The sequence below is a fragment of the Aplidium turbinatum genome, chromosome 16, assembly GCF_918807975.1.
Source record: "Aplidium turbinatum chromosome 16, kaAplTurb1.1, whole genome shotgun sequence".
NCBI lineage: Eukaryota > Metazoa > Chordata > Ascidiacea > Aplousobranchia > Polyclinidae > Aplidium > Aplidium turbinatum.
The window spans coordinates 4,692,052-4,712,207 of record NC_137487.1 but is presented as its reverse complement, the minus strand read 5'-3'; the positions used below and the strand labels follow the sequence as shown (position 1 = coordinate 4,712,207).

General features: G+C 35.8%; 1 protein-coding gene across 1 annotated transcript in view; it reads right to left on the bottom strand.

Annotated features, from left to right (window-relative positions):
- The window catches only part of LOC145785394 (uncharacterized), a 30,711-nt gene extending 13,869 nt beyond the window's left edge, over positions 1–16,842 (bottom strand). The window contains exons 1-6 of the mRNA XM_082597050.1: positions 16,594–16,842; positions 12,393–12,628; positions 10,256–10,396; positions 5,319–5,457; positions 4,457–4,625; positions 3,909–4,047 (exon numbers count right to left, since the gene is read on the bottom strand). Of these exons, the coding sequence (XP_082453176.1) occupies positions 3,909–4,047; positions 4,457–4,625; positions 5,319–5,457; positions 10,256–10,396; positions 12,393–12,628; positions 16,594–16,785 (1,016 nt within the window). The 5' untranslated portion in view covers positions 16,786–16,842. The remainder of the gene's footprint in view (positions 1–3,908; positions 4,048–4,456; positions 4,626–5,318; positions 5,458–10,255; positions 10,397–12,392; positions 12,629–16,593) is intronic.
- Between the last annotated feature and the right edge of the window lie 3,314 nt (positions 16,843–20,156).

Genomic DNA, 20,156 nt, shown 5'->3' with positions numbered 1-20,156 from the left:
GTCATGAAATTTTTGTTTGAACTTGCCTCAACTCAAATTGCATTTAAGCATGAGGGATATACTGTAGGCCTACGTAGACTAAATGAAAAGAATGAAAGTTGAAAGGTCATATGAAATACCTAATAGCTACTTATGAAACTGAAAAAATAAAAATGATAAATTGCTATGAAAAGATAAAATTAAAATTATAAAAGATGAAACCACTTTCTCACAACAAGCAGGTCCACGTTGGCCCTGTCCTGAAGCTACACAGGATCAGGAGTCTAAGGCTTATTATGCTTCATTCTGTTCTTGTGCCAACCACCCACAGTTAAAATGATATTCCAAAACTTATAACTGAAAAATTTGCTTATTTTGATATAACTGCTTCAGCTATGCATATATCCATATTGATCAAAAGTGAGAAAAACTAACTGGTAAAGGTGATCAGGTACTATGACACTTCCTCAAATGGGCGATCAACCTAACACAGAAAGCATTCATTAAGAAAATAAATCAATAGTTTTTTTTCAAGTCTAAACCTTAAACCATTTGACCAGGTTAACACTCACAATAGTATTTCAAAATTTTTTTTTAATATAATTTATGTTGTGGAACCGGTTTTCTTCCTATAAGATTCATCAGCACAACTGGATCGAAACGAAAAAATTACAGAAGATTACTATCAGCACAACTAGCCCAAAAAAAACGCAAATTTACATGTTAAATAAATAAAAAAATAAAAGTCACTGAATGTCCAAAACCTTCATATCCTTGCTTTATTCTTTTTCGTTTCTTTTTTTTCTTCATAGTATTGTACAATACTATGAAGAAAAAATTGTACAATACTATGAAGAAAAAAAAGAAATGAAAAAGAATAAAGCAAGGATATGAAGGTTTTGGACATTCAGTGACTTTTATTTTTTATGTATTTAACATGTAAATTTGCGTTTTTTTTTTGGGCTAGTTGTGCTGATAGTAATCTTCTGTAATTTTTTCGTTTCGATCCAGTTGTGCTGATGAATCCTATAGGAAGAAAACCGGTTCCACAACATAAATTATATTAAAAAAAAATTTTGAAATAGGCCTACTATTGTGCGTGTTAACCTGGTCAAATGGTTTAAGGTTTAGACTTGAAAAAAAAACTATTGATTTATTTTCTATTCATATTGAGTTATATTAAATATAAATAATAAAACATACACATACAGGAAAAAGAGTACAGCGCAAGCATAGTGAGCGTATAAGAATGCATTCTTGAGCGTAGATACTTTACTACTTTGGCCTTATTAGTAGCCAACCTTTCAATTTTCCTTGTACAACGATTTATATTAAGCAACATCATAAAATCTAAAATATAAATAAACATTTAAAGGATATGTCTTGTGAAGAAAGGCAAACAAAATCTGTTAATAATCATAGTACAGTACTATACATGCTGCTTTTGAATGACCGCAGTTGACGTCCAACTCGGCCTAATTGCTTTAAGATACCCACTCCATTGTAGCCTACAACACATAGGCTGCGTGTGGTCTCGAAGACCACCTGAAGGCTTATTTGTAATAAATCAATCAAGAAGGTTTGAAGCTTAATCGTCTGATTTTGTTTATTTGGCTTACCCTAATTTTCTCGGCTCATTTCCAGCCTGCTCTCAAAATAGTTCATACTGCTTAGGTTACATGTAAAGCAAGTTTAGACTTGTGAGCAGTGCCGGGTTAAGGGGGGGGGAGCGGACTGGGCTGAAGCCCAGGGCCTCCAATTTTGGGGGGCCCCACCTCAAAGAAAAAAATCTATTAATTTTTTAGTTGCACAGCTGGAGATTGCTGCTTTAAGTCGTATCTCAAACAAGCAGGGGCGGCTGGCCCATATGTGCTGCGGTACTGCAGCACCCCTGCCCCGCTCCAGTTAGTCAATTTTTTTAACAAAAAACATATTTATTTGCTACTTTCATATCTGGAATTGGTACGAATTTTTTTTGAAAAAAAAAATTTCAATACCGGTACTGGAAACACGGCTTGCGCTGTTTTTTCATTTCGCCGCCGTGTCGGTTGGTAGGCTAAGCAGCTGGGTAGGCTTTATAAGATGTGCCGGATTTAGAACATGTTGACCAACTGACAGTGATAATACGATACGTTCCGAAACAAGGTCCAATCGAGCGATTTTTAAAATTTGTACCAATGCACTCTCATACAGGAGCAGAAATCACTAAAATTGTTTTGGAGTTTTTGGAAAAGCTTAATATCAACATTGAAGACTGCCGCGGTCAAAGTTATGATAATGCTGCCAATATGAGTGGCAAGTATAACGGTCTTCAAGCTCTTCTGCGCGAGAAATGTAGTGTAGCTCATTATGTGCCTTGCACAGCATATTCACTTAATTTAATCGGTAAATGTGCTGTAGAAACATGCCGTTCTGCCGCTGAGCTTTTTGAATTGTTGCAAAGCCTTTATTCATGGCTCGTCTCGTCTACTCATCGTTGGCAAGTCCATCGAAAATTCCTAGATGGTTTGCCTGTTTTAAAGACATTATCTGATACAAGATGATCAGCTAGATATGATGCAGTCAGTGCATTAATTAAACAAAGAATACAGTGAGACCATTTTAACGCTTGAAGAATTGGCCACTGATGATGCTCAATCTGGGGAGAGCAAAGTCGAAGGAGAAGGATTTGTAAAAAAGTTGAAACAACTGGAGACAGCTATTTTGCTTGAAATGTGGAGTGCAATTGTGGAAAGGTTTCAAAAAAGTGGATTGTGTTTGAATAATGCAGTACAGTTGTCACAAAGTCTCATGAGCTTTGTCAAAAGTGAAAGATCCAACTTTGAAACGTATGAAGAAAAAGGTAAGAAGAAATGTGGATCCAACACCTACGCAGGATCTTCAAAACGAATTCAAACCCAACGTTATAGGCATTTTAATGAGCCCTCTACACAGTGGCGTAGCTAGGGGGGGGGGGCGGACCGCCCCGGGCGGCACGTCTGGGGGGCGGCACTGTCAGACAGGAAGTTTTTTTTGTTTTGTTGATAATGCAAAATTACACGGAAAATAAAAGCAAACAGAATGGCAACGTTCAAAACAGTGGCGTAGCCAAGGGGGAGGAAGGGTTTGGGGGTTACAACCCATCCCCTTTGGCACGCATGTAACGTCACGATATTGAGAATGATGCTTTCAGTCTCTATGTCTCCAAAACAAAGTTTGCCTAATTTTAAACGAAACTCCATTAAAAGAGCGAGTTTTGCGAATACCAAACATTCAAATATCTCAGCCAGGAATTAGCAACAAGAAAACATAGAAACTTAGCTTTATTAAGTTACCGAAAAATTCCCAAGAAAACATGATCTTATCCTTTTGCTATGCCACCGGACAGCACCATTTTACAGGAATATTTATACCCACATTTTTGTTGAAAATGCTCTCAGAATGCACCAAATCCAAACTAATTTTTCAAAATTTTCGGGCGGCACATTGCCTAGCTACGCCACTGCCTCTACAGAGCCAACGGTTTTTCCCCAAGAGATAAATTTAAAGTTGAAGTGTATCTTGCCATAATTGACAAACTATCTGCAGAACTGGATAAGCACTTTCAGCTCAGCCCAGGGCCCCATAACCCCTTAATCCGCCCTGCTTGTGAGCTACAATCGTTTGCAAAGAAAACTGCAGTTGATGAGTTATTCGGCAGTTTTCGATAGTAAAGAACGTGTTTGATTTTATAATGAAGATTTGGGCAACTCACCAGGTTGTAATGTTACTTAACGCTAGGACGAAACGTTTAAACGCGGGATACATAAACACTACATAGACACAAAAGATGTCTGAACATAAGCGACTGGTTGATACCAGAAAACAGAAAACTACAAGAACATTGTTTAATGATTCAAATAAATTTCATCAATAAGTTAGAATCAGGCTGTTGAATGGCTCAATCTTACTTTTCTGAAGACGTTGACGGGGTAGTATAAATCTCCAGCGAAAATGTAGCTCCTGTAACAGTTGATATTACTTGACCATCCGGAGGGGTTCCGCTTACAAAAGTGGGTTTAGAAGTGCAAGGATTAACTGAAGATTCCACTAAAACAAATGAAAAAGTTAAGCGAATTATTTCCAGTTGCTTTATGAATATTTCAGTTAGGCCCTACATTGTCAGAAGACCCACTGCATCCTACAGCAATTTACAATTAATCAGTGATCTTTAAAACCAATAAGTTAGTCATATGTTAAACTCATGCTTGTAAACTTCTTTTGAGATATTTCACCTGTTTATTGTGCATATCAGTGATTATGTAAAGACAAGTATCTGTTTGAACTGGATACTTTAAAATCCCTTTCTTAGAAAACGTTGGTTCACTAACAACTCATCATTATCAATTGCTTCTATCAAATAATTACGATTGATGATGTCATAAAATGAGGCAAAACATACTTTTGGTTTTGCCTTTTTTCAGCTTCACAAATATATATCTATAGAGTAAATACGTACGTATCACAAGGAACTGCAACGGTATATAGCTTAAAGGTTCAGTTGTTTCCACTACGGTGAGTTCACCGCCATTATCCAGAGTTATTTGTTGGGTTGGATAATCCTCTATTATGATGGCCACCGTTACTAAGGTATCTGCTCCTCCTCCATTATAAGTAAGCACGCAATCCTGCAAGTGGAAAACATATTTCAGTCACCAACTACCAACAATGTTATGGTTTTATACAACTTTTGTTTGACTTTTAGACTTTTATCAATTGTAATATTTCTTGTACGTGCATGCCTAGTTACAAATGCTCAAGAACGACTTTGTCTGCTTCTCTTTGTGCTCAACACACATTAGTAAATTGGCAAACTGCCTTATTATTTTGACATATACCAATGATAATAATCGGAGTGTGACAGTTTGTAAACCACCTATAAGACTTAACCACGTTTTAACACAGAAAGCAACCATCCAATCAAACACATCCATGGAATAATATTGTTATGTCATGCCCGAATCGTAATTTTTGTCTGCCTTTATCTTTTCTCAAAAAAAGAATACTTTTACCACCTTGTTAGATTAACAAGGTCGCGCAATATTGCATTAGTGCAATAAAATCAAATATAGTTATTAGTCTCTAAACCCTTGGCAGCCTGTTTCACCCTAAAAGGAGGATCATCAAAAGATTCTCATTCAAATAGAATTAGTCCATTAGTGCAATATATGCATCAAACGTCATCAACCATGTAGCTCACAACTTTGCAATGGAAATTTTCATACTGTTGATAACGGCTTTAATATGTGGTTCAATACATTTTTCTCATTTCAGCTGTGCAGGTGCGTAGTTTATTAGGTCTTTAGAACAAAAATTCTTACTTCGCTCAATGAAAAGTATGGGAAATGGATGCAGACATCTCCACATTCACGATAGGCCTGTGCAAACCTGCACTTCACTGTGTCACCGTTCGGGTCGTTTGTCGGAAGTTTGATTGTCAAAGGACACCCAGCTTGCATTCTGTGAAAACAAAAATAGACGTTCTGTAGGCTAAAACTTGCAAATTGCAATAACCCGGTCTTCCGGTAAATAAAGGCCTGTCGGTAATAGTGACCTCATACTTTTTGATGCCAAACATCGAGAGATGAGAAAATAAGGCTCTCATGGTAAGCTACTATAGTACTCAGTCTTGGATAATAACAAGAGTGAGTAACCAGTTCTTTTTTCTTCCCCATTATTGAGGAAAGATGAGAACTGAATTCTTTACGCACTGTCGCAGTCTGAATCTCGGCATTGCGTCTAACCTCGTCCTTACAGACATCTCGTGGAATAGCTTGCATAGTTGCAGATTCTATGGCAAAAAAGACAGCGCAAGTGTTGGTAAGTCTCATCTTCTTCCACGTTGTGATCTTGCAAGAGAGAGATTGTAGCAATCAAGCTTCGCTTTTTTGAAGCTTCATCGCTTCATGAAAGTGCTCAAAAAAAAACAAAAAAAAACGCAACATAGGTTGATGTTACATGCTTGCAAAGGCCAGATCTGGCTTTGCATCTCAGATCTGGTTTTGCATCTAACTTAAACAAAAACCCTATTGAAGTTACAATGATGAAGATGAAAAATAGTATAATAAGACATAGTTTGACGACTTGTTTCATTTATTCACTGAAAAGCATTTTACAACTGTGTCTGTCTTGCAACGTTAAGTCAAAATCTGATGGGAGCTTTTAGTTTCATTTAAGGTACTGCTGTAGCCTATCACATTGTGCTTTGAGTCAAAGCAAAACCGAAGGAGTGTCTTCCTCAAGATGATATCTGACACTTCGGTAAAATTGCACGTACAAGTCGTAAACACAAGATTTATCTCCATGACAACAATCAGTGATGCATAAAATTTAAAATCTACGTTGGAAAGTCCTCTACAAATCTACTCACAGAAGCGCACTCAATATAGTCTTCCATGTTCAAAAAAGTGTGTAAGGCTGTCATAGGATTCTTTCTTTATAAAAGAAACGATATATGAATTTCCTGTGCGTAGTGTGTTTTAGTGCTTCCCCAATCATCGTTGATTGCAAACTGATGATGTGGCGTAGACCGTGTGACGTAGCCTGTTTTGACGTAGACCGTGTCCGCAACGTCACGGCGATTGTCGGCGTGACAAACGAACAAACAAATCATCGAAAGAGTTGAAAGTCGAAAGATGCCACAGCGATCCCAAAAGGAATTAGCTCGTAGAAAAAAGGGGACGATGGTGTTGAGTCACTTTGAAAATGTCTTACTAGATTATGTTTCAGTTGCTGTCTGGGACCTGAGTTGCAGAACTGCCCAAGTCACATTTTGTGGAAATTAAGTTATCACCAAAAGTATTTTGCAAGATGGTCAATGCCTTTCCAAAATAACGGCTTAATTTCGATATAACCCACGCTGGTGTTTACATAGAAATAAAAGAAACAACATTGAAAGAAGTTTATTTTGCTTTTCTCAAAAGTCGTATTTTAAACTTTAGTAGTTTTTCAACTCAGGTCTTCAATTGAAATTTCCCTTCTCTCGAGCTTCGGTAACGCAAGATGAATGTGAGTGTGCATCAAAAAGACAATTTCAATATGCATTTTTATTATCATTTGCATTTCGTCTCACACAAATTACACTTGTAGTGTAGGCTTAGTATACTACAGGAAAAACGACGTACGCCAAATGTTTTTAACAATGTTGGTGTAAGATTCTGCAATGTGCAATGTGCATGTATGTTATTGGCTAGACTAGTCTGTCATTACTGTTAACTGCGTTGAGTCCTGGCTTTGACAGCAACCGCATCTGATCGCATAATCTAGGTTTAGCTATATTTTTATCAACACTTTGCTTGAAAATTTTAAACAAATCCACTTTTTGATGTAAAGATGGAAGAAAGGCTCAGCTAGTTCTCATAGCCTACTTGCATGCAGCTGTGTTTAATGGTTTATTTGCTACCAATTAGGAGCGTAGTCGGGGGCAAAAGGGAATTTGTCGCCCTCCCCCAAAATATTTCAAATAAACATTTTAACCTGTGTTACGGCATATTTTGACAGAGTTTTACTATTGATTTAGGCTAAAAGTACTCTCAAAATGAAAAATTACGAGTTATTTTTATCAACATTTTCTAGGGAGACCAGCAAGATCCCCCGTTCTTTGCCGACTCGTTCCCGGGCTAACTGACGTGTGCAATGATACTGGTTTGGCTCTCTTTCCCGAAATTTTGCGCTGGCTACGCCTCTTCTACCAATAATTAATTGTTGCCTCTTTTGTTTATGAAACAATATTCTATAGTTTTCGTTTGTGGAACAACATAAATGTACGACATAGATAGGATATGAATGAGAGAAGGTTTATCAATACTCGAAGCTGCCCTTAGACATAAATAGACGAAATAGATACAAATATGACATAATTTGGTTTGATTTTTGGAAAATTTGTCATGGTTTCAAGGTATTAAGTGCAACTTTTAAAACACAAATGTAAAGCAGCTGAGTTACCATCGTATCTCAGCCACAGGCTGCCATCCTAAGTTTATCACGAAACATTGTCCGTAAAAAAACGTTTATTTGTTTTGAGCATTCGTGCAGTACAAAGTTTTAAATTGCCAAACGAAACCATGAAACAATCACCACTCCTACGTATTTTAGCTACAGTGGGTCAGGTAGCTTGCGGCAAATGGAGTAATTACAGAACCCAATATACCCACGTCTTTGGCAATAGCGGATGCAGAAAAAATGAGAGGAGGCGCCAAAGTTAATAAAATTTGTAAGACCAAAGTGTGGTAGAAGGACTTGGAGCCATATTTTGACTAAATTAACCTTGTTTCCGTAGCTTATTATGCTTGCTTAGGACAACAGTAGCCTATTCTTGTTTTATGCAAATTTCGTATTTGACTAATGTTTTGGCTTAGCTGAAGTTACGTTTTAAATAAGGTTCATTTAACGACAACAAAAAGATTTAAATAATTTTTGTTAAATGTTTGCCTGCAGTAAAGTTGTGCAGTCTCTCAATAAGATTTCAAAATCTTGCGACAGTTTCACAATCCTTTATAACAGAGGTGGGCAGGCCAAATGAGGTGGTGATATTGCGGAGGCTGTTCACAACGATGTTTATTCAATAACATGCGGGTAGGCGAATTTAAATTCAAGTATTTGAACTTGTTTTTTTTCAATATGAAGCTTTTTTCTGGTATCAGACATATATAACTATAGCCCAATCAAAGAATGCGACAAGTGCGTTTCTGCCTTCTTTTATCTGAGGACAACTTAAACTTGAGTTTGTTTAACTTAACTAATTAAGCCTACGTGAAACGAAACGCTCTGGAAGTACCTCTGGCGCCCTCATTAGAACAGCTATAAAAAGGCAAATGACATTTATCAGGCATGTCTACCGCAAACGCGCAATTGATCATTCAGCAATGATTGGGCGACTACTTGGTCAGAGGCACCGGGGCGTCCACGTTGGGAAATAATTAAACATCTTTTAACATGGACAAACCAGGATTTTATAAATTTGATAAGAACAATGGACGATGGATCGTTGTGGAGAATCACGGTAGCCGACGCGTGACGCCTTCTTCCGGCAGGGCCGATGATGATATGGTGATTACAGAGCACAGTGACATAGTTAAAAAAGTAATCTCATGTCCACTATTCCTAAATACTGTGACATTAAGCAACAATCTTTTTGCGTTTAATTATCAAATGAGCTACAGTTTTGCTTGTTCAAATTTTAAACTTGGGTAGGTATGCGTATTGCGTAGCCTATCAACAATCAAGCATCGCGCTGTAAACTTCAACACCACTTCATGACACAGTTTCACTATATGCACACACACACCATACACACACACACACACACACACACACACACACACACACACACACACACACACACACACATATATATATATATACACACACACACACACACACACACACACACACACACACACACATTGATTTGTCTTTGTACGTAGCATTATCTTTGTACATAACACGTTCATAATTAACTACGCCTACTAGGTCTGTAAGCCACTCTTTTCGTACACACTGATAGTCTTAAAAATACGTTGGAACATACAATATAAACATAAAGAATACACGGCGGCATAAATTGCATCCGGCCGACCAGGAAAAAACACCAAATTTTCATGCGGTTACATGGTGCAGTTTAAACTATTTCCCGTGTTGCACAAAAGCTACACCGGGGTCGGACCCGGCCAGAGGGTCAACTGTTGCCCACCCTTGTTCTATAATGTGCAAAACACATTTCACTTCATAAACAAATCAATTTAGTTGTTAACAAGTTGAATGAGCGATGTGCTTGCTTCAAAATACTTCTTAGTTTTTAGGGAAAACATTTTTACCTCTTACCGTAAATCGACTGCTGAAACATTTATTGCCCAATACCGCTCATTTGGTGGAGTAAACGAGAAAAAAACTATTTGCACATGTTTTTCTCGCATTTGGAGAGGTTGTTTTTCAATCCTAACTAAGGATTGGATACACCAACAATGGATCTTTTAAGCAGCTGATTACACTAATCGTCTGATTAGTTTATCGATAATCAGTTTGAGCAAAGTTTATCTCGGATCAGTAATCTGAAATTCTAATCAGCGAGTTATAGGTAGCCTATCAAGAAAAAGTAAAGAGAGCAAGTTAAACTTCTTAATCGGCTGATATGCTCAATCCATGAATAATCCACTGCTGGTGCATTTGACCCTAAGTGTCCTAATTTTTATGAAACTCATCACAAGCATGTTAATAGGCTAACTACGATGAAAACACAAATCATCATCAGTTCACTTACTTCATCACCGGCGCTGATGATGATCTCGGCGATGAATTGGGGAGGTTAGTATCTGATCTTATTCCCAAGTTAACTTTGATTGACAGGCTCCATTCACATCCGGTATAGAACAAGTCAGCAACCCAGCATCTTCCCTCGTTCCTGATGTTAACGTAAAATAACGTTGCTATAACGCGTAAAAGAACATTGCAAATATTGCAAAGCAAAGATAGTCAAACATGTTCCAGTAACTAACTACAATTTTTTTTAAACAAAAATTATGCGACAAATGTATGTATTGTTTGTCATATATAAATATAATATTGTTTCGTGAGAGAGTTCTCTTTCTTGCATAACAGACAGGCAAGACACAACTACACGAACAATATATTTTACATATTTACAAATAGTTTTAACAGTCGAATGTTTTCGGCATAACTGAAGCCCTCATCAGGAATCTGAAAATATTTGTAAGAAATAATTGTTTACTATCAAATTTTGCTGCTGTGTAAAAAGATTTTTACCAGCTCATCATGTAAATTGAATTTGAAAAAGCAGTCCAAATATTGGCAGAAGTTGTAGGCTACTTTAATAAGTAACGAACATAATATGATATGTGAGGTGGTGAACTTACTCAGCTTGGGGTTGTAATTTAAAAGCAAATTATTAAAAAACTAAAGCTAGTTAAGTGCTGTTATCAGTATTTTGAAAACAATGACGTATACGCTGTTCATTTGTGTGTATGTTTTAGACGCAGCAGCATCACCACCAAGTAAGTGGTGCTGTTGTTGTTTAACCGGTCAGCAAATTAGCCTTTTTTACCTTCAATAATAATAATCAAGGTTGGAACAACATGTACTAGGCCTACTTGCTGACTTGTTTGAAATAGGCTCAATTTTTTGTATTGGATGAAACAAGGTAAGTTGAAATGTGTACGAAAATGTAAAACTGCATGAAGAGTTTAATTTAAAGAATAAACGGAATTTTTACTAATGGTTTACTTCTATTTAAATTTTATCCTTTTTCTGTTTTTTTTTATGCCTTAAGAGAAACATCACCCGGAAGGAAAAAGTTAACATAGTGTAAATTTTGCAAAAAAAGCTTCTGCTAATTTTTTAAACTACAACGTTTATGCAAGACTGGCAACCAATACACTTTGATTGTATCAGCCTTAAAATAGCTAGAAACAAGAAATGCGGTAATGTTGCATCTACAAACGTCATAGTAACAATTGATATTGTCTGAAAGCCACAAAATTTAGATAAATCAACTTCCAAAAGGTTGAAGTCGAAGAACATTTAAGTGGTGAAAGGTTTGGCGGGGTTAAAAGATTTGTGGATTTACCTAGTTGTGGTTGCCTTATCCTTTAATTGATCAGTGAGCCCACCAGAATGTACTTTGTTTCATTTGTAGCAGCAAGTTTGAACTAAAAATGAATTCTACGATATAGCTTTAAATTGCTTTGCATTTTCGGAGATCCAATATGGATTTCGTAGTTTTGTGGCGTTGTTTATGGAAGTTTAGTTCGAACAGATTTAAATTAAGAAATGTCCTCGGCTTAGATCTCCATGCCTATCAAATTTAAACACTCAGCTTCATTTCCAGAATCAACTCAAGTGTGTGTTGTATGCATGTTGTTTACACAAGAAAATAACAGAAGCTATTATAAAATCCATGTAAGTCTACAAATTATAATCTAGCATTACATTAAAATGCCCTTTTTACACATGAGTAGCTAGCTAATGGTTTTGTATGTTTGCTTTATTTGAAAATTTCATTTACTTTGTGTTTATCTGTTTACTCGTTTACCGCAATAGGCTACGTTTTTCTTACATGTTCTAGCTGATAACGATCGCTAGGGAAAAATCATCTCTGTAGTACAAGTAAATAATGCTTACTTGTCAGTCTGTTGCGCAAGTGCGTATTGTATTGAATGAGCAACATTCAAAATCAATCTTTGTGTTGTGAGACACGCAACGAGCTTATTGTATCATTGCAATGAGGACTTTTTAAATATTAATAATTCTGTTAGGAGGAGATGGTTGTCTATTCAACGTTACATTCAAACCACGTGTAATATGACTAGTTAGTAAATGAGCTCGTCTACCCACAACTAAACCTGACATACTCCGTCTGACATAAAGTTGAAAAATCGTACCAGATTGTGACGTTAGACGTCTTTGTAGCGATATAGTTGAAACGGTTGTATCCCGTCATCCAATCGAAGACCGAATCGTATTCCGTGCAAGTGAACTCTACTGGGATGATCACACCCTCCTCCGTTACCCAATCGCCTTCTCCTTCCCGCACGACTTTGTTCTGGATCATTTCATCGTCACAATACCTGCTTGTACTAAAAGAGAGCCTCCAGCCAATATTGAATTCCACCTGGATCTGCGCAACAAAATAAATATCTGTTAAACAAATTTTAATATATGCAGTGGCGTGGACAGGGGGGCGGTCCAGGAGGAACCTTTGGATCTGGGCCCGGTATGATATTAGGGGCCCAAAACTTTTATAAGGGGTCCAAGAACTTTTTTCAGAAAGTGTCTTGGTTTGGGGTCCGGGGGTCTCATTCAGGTACCGGGTCCCAATTATTCTTTTAACGGCCCTGGATATATGATAATATTTGATTGAACCAACTTTAAGCAACTTTTTTCTTTTTGCGATAGAAGAAAAATTACATTCAAGATTTTTTTCGCCCAATTCGGTAAAGCTTTCACCTTTTAGTCAAACCGTCTGTAATTACTGTAAAACGTGTTAACGTTTTCTTTTTGAAAAGCTATTTCCATAGTCAAGTTAGATCATAATGCATTGAATAAACGTGCTGCCTATTTGCTTTGGTCGACAACCAAAGCATTGCTGCTTCAGTAAATTTCAGACATCATTGCTTTATTGTCGTTTTTCAAGTATTGTCTATGTCTTTATCGTTACATGGTAGTAACCTCTTCGATTTTTAAAGGTTTAGTAGCTTTTTGTGTGGTGCCTGCTTTTGTACATGTATTGGCTTAACGTCTGGAATCTGGATAGTATCTAGTTTCAAAATTGTTTGCGGGATGGCATATCGATTTGCAAATTATGGAGTTTTGCGTTTGGCCAATGATCTTAAATGTAAATATAACAAAAAAAAACTTCAGTTCAGTATTTTATACTAAAACATATCATGTGATTTCATTGCGTGACTTTGCTAATACGAAAAGTGGCTTCTTCAACATATCGATGCTAGGCAGTATGAGAAATTTTATCCAAAGAAGTACAGTTGATCAAAAGCATTTTTGGACATGTTTGAGTAGTTTAATGGCGCCGTTGGCTGCCAACGAAAATAACCGGGTTTATATTCATGAAGGGATTGTCAGTAAAAACATTATCAAGACAAACATACGAGCTGCTGTAATTCACATGAATGCAAAACTTTTATATTTTGTTATCTTGCAGATGCAGTTATACAAGATCATTTATTGCTGCTGTTACAATCAATCACCGTAATTAACGCAAAGATTCTGCGGAAAGTGATGCCACAGACTTAAGTCATGTAGCATCAATTCTCCAGATATGACTGCTGCAAAACATATCTTTTTCATATCTAAAACTTCACATAAACAATAAATACTCTTAATACTACAAAAAGTTCTCATTGCCAAGCAAAAATCCAAGCAGAGCGAATTAAATCAAATATAGTTATTACTATCTAAAACTCTTGACAGCCTGTTTCACCTAAAAGGAGGATCATCAGAAGGTCCTTATTCAAATAGAATCCATTATTAACCTTATTCAAATAGATTTTATTTGAATAAGGACCTTCTGATGATCCTCCTTTTAGGTAAAACAGGCTGCCAAGGGTTTAGAGACTGCATGTTCGACTCCAGCCACCCGCACTTGCTGTTGTTTCTCTGGGCAAGAAACTTAACGATAATTGCCTCTACCTAGTGATCGATTTCGAGTAATGGGTAGTACCAAATTTAAGTCATAAGTAGAGTAGACAACCGGAAACTGACATTGCCGTCGGCTGCAGCGTGGGTCAGGTGTATGTCGAAAGGCGTACACCGATGCATAGCGCTCAAGTCCGCTTTCCCGCAATGCAGGATAAAGATAAACAAACAAACAAACAAACAAACAAACAAACTATATTTGATTTAAAACTTCACATATAATACTCATCGGTTTTTGTTTGTTAATAAAAAACATTGGCCTTTTCAAGACATTTATAACGCATAATAATTAATCAAACGATACACAACTTGTCACTTGTGTTGATAATTAACATTTGTGCCAAAAGCAAAACAAGGCCTGAAAGAATGCAATAACACGATACGCTTTTCTGGCGCTACCATTGGGTGTTTCAGATAATAATCCGTATCTATCCTTACGTTTCGTCAATCAGACACGACTCACTTCTTCAGGAGGCTAGATCAGGCAATAACTATTATCTGTCTGGCATGGCAGAACAGACTACCATGTTGTCACATAACAACTGAACATGCAAAATGAACTTCAATTTCAAAACAAAATTATCGTGCGCAAATTTTTAAATATTATTATTTTTTTTTAATTTTATTCACATAGCCTATCAACAACAACTATCCACCGCTAACCGTGGTGGTGCGGCAATCATGCTTTTCATAAACTGCACGTATCAATTGCCGAGAAACATATGAATATCGATAGTCGACCTTGATAAGAATTGTGAAAAAAATATTTTAATCAATTTTAAGATATTAACGTCTACCCTTTAAAGTACGTGTTAATTTGAAGAAAAGGAGACATTATTTATGGTCTCTGTTAAAGAAGGACCTTTAGTGCACGTTAATAGTATTTGGATTTGAACCAGTCAATTCATAGAACTCACGACGAGATACATCTTCTTTTCCACCATACTATACTTCCAAGTTTGATCAACTAATGAATTGATGGATTTAGAAGTCTTTCTAGTATTATTTATTTGTTTCTGTTTCTTGCTTTAGCCATCATAAAGTAACACACTGTTCACTTCAAACTCTGTTATTTATCTTCTTCTTCTTTTATTGTCGCACTTGATTCCAAGCATTGACTGCCTCGTGTATGAAAAGTTTCCAGGATTCTCTGTTGTTTGCTTTGTGTATTAGGTGTATGTTGGTGTTAGTTTTGTCGGTTTGTTGGTTTAAGTATGTTAATCTTTGTCTGCCTTGGGCACGCTTCCCTTCAATTTTGCCTGTGAGAGAGAGATGTTCTAACTTTCCTTTTCGCAGTACGTGTCCTAAAAATTGAAGTTGTTTTTCTTTGATATTTTTTAGAAGATTGTTTGTTTGTTTGACTTGATTTAAAACAGTTTGGTTGCTTTTTCTGTCAGTCCAGGAAATCCTCTGCATTTTTCGGAATGCCCACATTTCAAACCCATTTATTCTTTTATTAATTGATTTGGTAATTGTCCAGGTTTCTGAATTATATGTAAAAATTGGATAAATGTAGCACTTCAATACTCTGAATCTGGTTGCGAAAGATATGTTCTTGTTGCATAATATTGTTTTCATTTGCTGGAAAGAGGCTTTTGCTTGAGCAATACGTATATTGAACTCTTTATCATCTTTGGCGTCCCAGTTTATTGTTGTTCCAAGATATCGAAAGCTTTTTACTTGTTTTATAGTTGTTCCGTTCATTTTAATTTGACAAATTGGAATTTCATTTTCTTTTTTCTTTGTGATTACCATCGTTTCCGTTTTCTTTACATTCATTTCCATTCCAAATTCTTTACTTCTTTCATTTACTTTGTTCAACAAATTTTGTACTTTTGCTTCCGAATCAGCCACCAAGACAGTGTCATCAGCATACCTCAGGTTATTAAAGTTACTTCCCCCAACATTTACGCCAGCTTCATCATCAAGACATCGGAGAATGATCTCACTGTATAATGAAAAAAGGCTTGGAGAGAGCATATTTATAATGAATACAAAGGACACAGCTTTTTCACTATATTTAGATGCTTTAAGTATCTACTTTACGTGGATCCCTTGTGGACTTAACGCCCATTCAAGGTTAAAAAGTGTCGCAAACCCCCCTCTTTTTTAATTTGATAAGAATTGTTGCCGTTTTTATTTTTACCAAGGTCAACTGACGATATGCTCTGGACTGCGTAGCCGAGTGGTGAGAACATCTGTGCAACGTTCAAAAGGACATCAGTTCGACACCGCTCCAGAGCACGCAGCTGTTTTGCAAAAGCACTTAATGAGATGCTAAAATAAGGGTAGCAGCTGACTCGAAGGTTATATATTCCTTCATTGCTTCCTGTTGTGTTGCATCTATGATTGCAGTGTACTGTGTGTTCTCACAATGTGTGCAATATAAAACATGAGGATTAAATATACATACTTCCGCATGTAACCTACCTCTGGTCGTTCTTCAGAAAAATTCGTAGACGGTTTCCACCAGACAGTTCCTCCACGAAAGTGTGTGGCGTTGATGGCAGTAATGAAGAGATTGGTGTTGAAGAGAATTAAAGATAGTAGGACTTTCATATAACCGCAGGTTTTTCGACTATTGCAGAACAAGATCATGTTTTCAGATGGATCATGATACATGAACACTAAGGAACGATTCCAATAGTACAAGAACTTATTTTAAGTAAGATTTAATCACTTGGCTGTTGTATAACACAAATATTTGGTAAGAATAGCACAGTGGATTGTCGACTGTAGCCAAGTGGTAAGAGCCCTAGTTCGACGTTCGATAGGGCACCGGTTTGACACAGTTCAAGAGCATGTGGCTGTGTCTTTGACAAGACACCAAGCATGTTATCGATTGTGGAGTGGCGCCCTTCGACAAAAGCCCTTGATTTTTCTCATGGTTACAAACAGTACGCTGCTCTAGAAAGAGACGTCTGCAACTCTTCGTATGGCTATGGTCTACTGAAATTTATAGTTATATCAGATTGATTTGGATCAAAAGAGTCCTCAAAGCTTTACCTTATGGAGACAGTTTGCTATGCTCATTGCTCACACGTGATTACCATACTATCAACGCTTCATTGAATCTGCTTTATGTCGGTGCAAGAACCAAAACAGTTTTTCATTTTATCATTACTGACCTATTTCTATAACTTCTAAACTTCTGAAAATCTTTTGAAGCTAATTTGTTTTATCTTGTCGAAAAGAACTTTACATAACTACCTAAAATGTGAAAACTATTTTCTAAACCATGTGGCTTCTTTTTCAATGCGCTACTTTGTAATTAACTTATAAAATTATAATCTTTTTGCTATATAAAATAAGTTATTTACTGTAAACAATAAAGTTTGCAAAATGAAAATATTCTTTATGAGATAAGTTTACTTCGAATTGATACTTAGCTTTTGGTATATCTTTGTTCAATCAATAAAACAAAAAAACTGGCAACAAATTATTTTCTTGTGTTGTAGATTTGGAAAATTAATTCTTGAGATATTGTATCTGATGCTCTTTCTATCAGGAGCCTACTTAAATACTTCTTTTAAAAAAACTCAAACATGAGTAAAAAAATAAATTTGAATTTTAGAAAAATTTCGGAACAATTATTGAAAGTTATTGTTTCATTGACTCCATCGTAGTCAAGAATTGTCTTGAAATACAAATAAAAGTTTAAAAATTTTCTAAAACTTCATTCTTTCCGATACAAAAACTACAAATCAAAGCTACTTTGTGGAATCATTTAAATAATTAATAATTTTAATTCAACACAACTCTTCAATAAGTGATACTACTGTACTTTATGGTTTATGCAAAAACAAGCAAATTATGTAATGACCACAAAATTTGACACTTTGTAAATACGATGATTTATCATTCCACAGTATTCCATGTTTGCTGTAACTCGTCGAAGCGAAAAATTCTTTCATTATTCAATAATGATGATAAATTAATCATTTGAAGACATGCTATATTGCAAGCGGTATTGTAAATCATTAAATTTCAACACTTTAGAATTGCTAACACTGCTGCTGAGGCATATTTGATACACGCTGAAAATATTTACCAACTCCAAAACTAAAGACATGAGCGATTATCACGAAGCGTAGAAAAACCTCTGATGCAATGAAACCTGCACCGCCTGGAACTCGAAGTTTAAGTTTGACAAAAATTTATGTTACGCTTCTTCAGCTTAGGCAGGAAAAACATGCTTTTCGGAAAATTCTACGTTAATCTGATGTTTGTGGACGCTAAAGAGAAAGTTCGGTTAAAGTTATTTGGTGAAATATTTTTGTACTTCTTATACGCTTGAGAAAGCAACGCAAAGCCAGGAACATAAAATGACTTTCTGCTTTGCTGAGCAGTGAAAAACTATAGCAAACTTGTTAAAACGAAAGTTTTAATTTACACAAAATTCGCTTGAAGATGGCGGCCATGTTTCACCATGCCACGCGTCACTTTCGTGATGAAGTTGTGAAGCCTGGACCTATCCCTGTATAACTTAGTTATGTTTTAGTGAACTTGAAGCTAGTTGTATATTATTCTATATGATTCAAACCGACAAAATAACATCAACATACACCTAATTCACAAAGTAAACAACAGAGGATCTTGGAAACTTTTCATGCAAGTGGAAGTCAATGCTTGGAATCAAGTGTGACAATAAAAGAAGAAGAAGAAGATATTATTCTAAATATTTTTTTTTCATAAATGCTTTCAAAACACAAAACATGCTAAAATATTAATCTGCGCTTACTACTACTACATTATACCACCAAAATCGACTGAAATGCTTTTTTATTCATGAAATTAATTTTATTTTTATTACAGTAATACAGTATTTGTTTAGCAACATGGTGACCAATAACATCTCCAAACGTGGTAACTAATTGTAACCTACTGAGCTTTCTTCTGTTGTTAGCTTGGTCAAAATAATCAGACAAGACCAATTAGACACAAGGTCATTAAGACTAGTTTTTTGTGTGATGTTCAAATGTTTATTGTTTATTTTTATGCAACTTACCAATTCACCGAACGACAGTGACCGAAGACGGTTATTAGCATTTTTTTAATGAATAACAAAAGTTAGAAAATTACTTAAATGTAAACAGAAATTTGAAATTGCGTAACTTAACGATTTTGATGTAAATTTTCAGAAACAAAGTTTCATCACAGAAGAGCATACTGCAAGAGGAAGTGAAATGGTTTTTGTTTAGTTCTCTTTTTGGAATTCGCACAAAACGTCGTTTCAAGTGTCGTTTTTATTATTTCGAAAAACTGTTGTTTAATAAATTGTCGATCGATGAACTGTCTTAGCAAATAGAAACAATCCATGCTTTTAATGCTGTTGCTAACTAACGTTACGAAAAACGATCACCGATCACTAAGCCATCCAATACAATACAGCAACTGTTGCTTTAAGGAATCTGCCGCATGCAAATTATACCACTAACTTATATCTCAATTTTTTTCAAAAGACATTCAATTTTTTTTATTTTATTCAAGAAAACAGGCCATCAATTCCACTAATGAATAATAGATCTATTTGTTTTGAAAGGAAAGTTGATCATTTTCTTAGTTGATAAAAATATTTGCGATAAAGTATTAAAAATTGTGTAATAAAATTGAAAAAATAAAAGTATTGCTTTTGCCAAACGGCTTTGTAAATAACGTGATTAATTCACATTAACTCACGTTGACATAGGATAAGGATATTATTCCACCAAGTATGGAATAAATATCTTTTAGGCCATATAAGTTTTTAGATATTTTGTTAACGCGCTGCAAATTTTTTTGTATTTTTTTTTTGCTTGTGTATCTTTTATTCTTATATCTTGATCTTGATATGGATATCATATTTGGAAAATGAATTTCTTGTGCTTTCCAGCAATGTATAGTTTGCAGAGGTTTATATGTATCTCTTTCAAGCTATTAACACTTATGCGAACTTCGTATATATATATTTTTTTATTTGAACAGTAGTGCACCCTTAATGCATATACAATAAT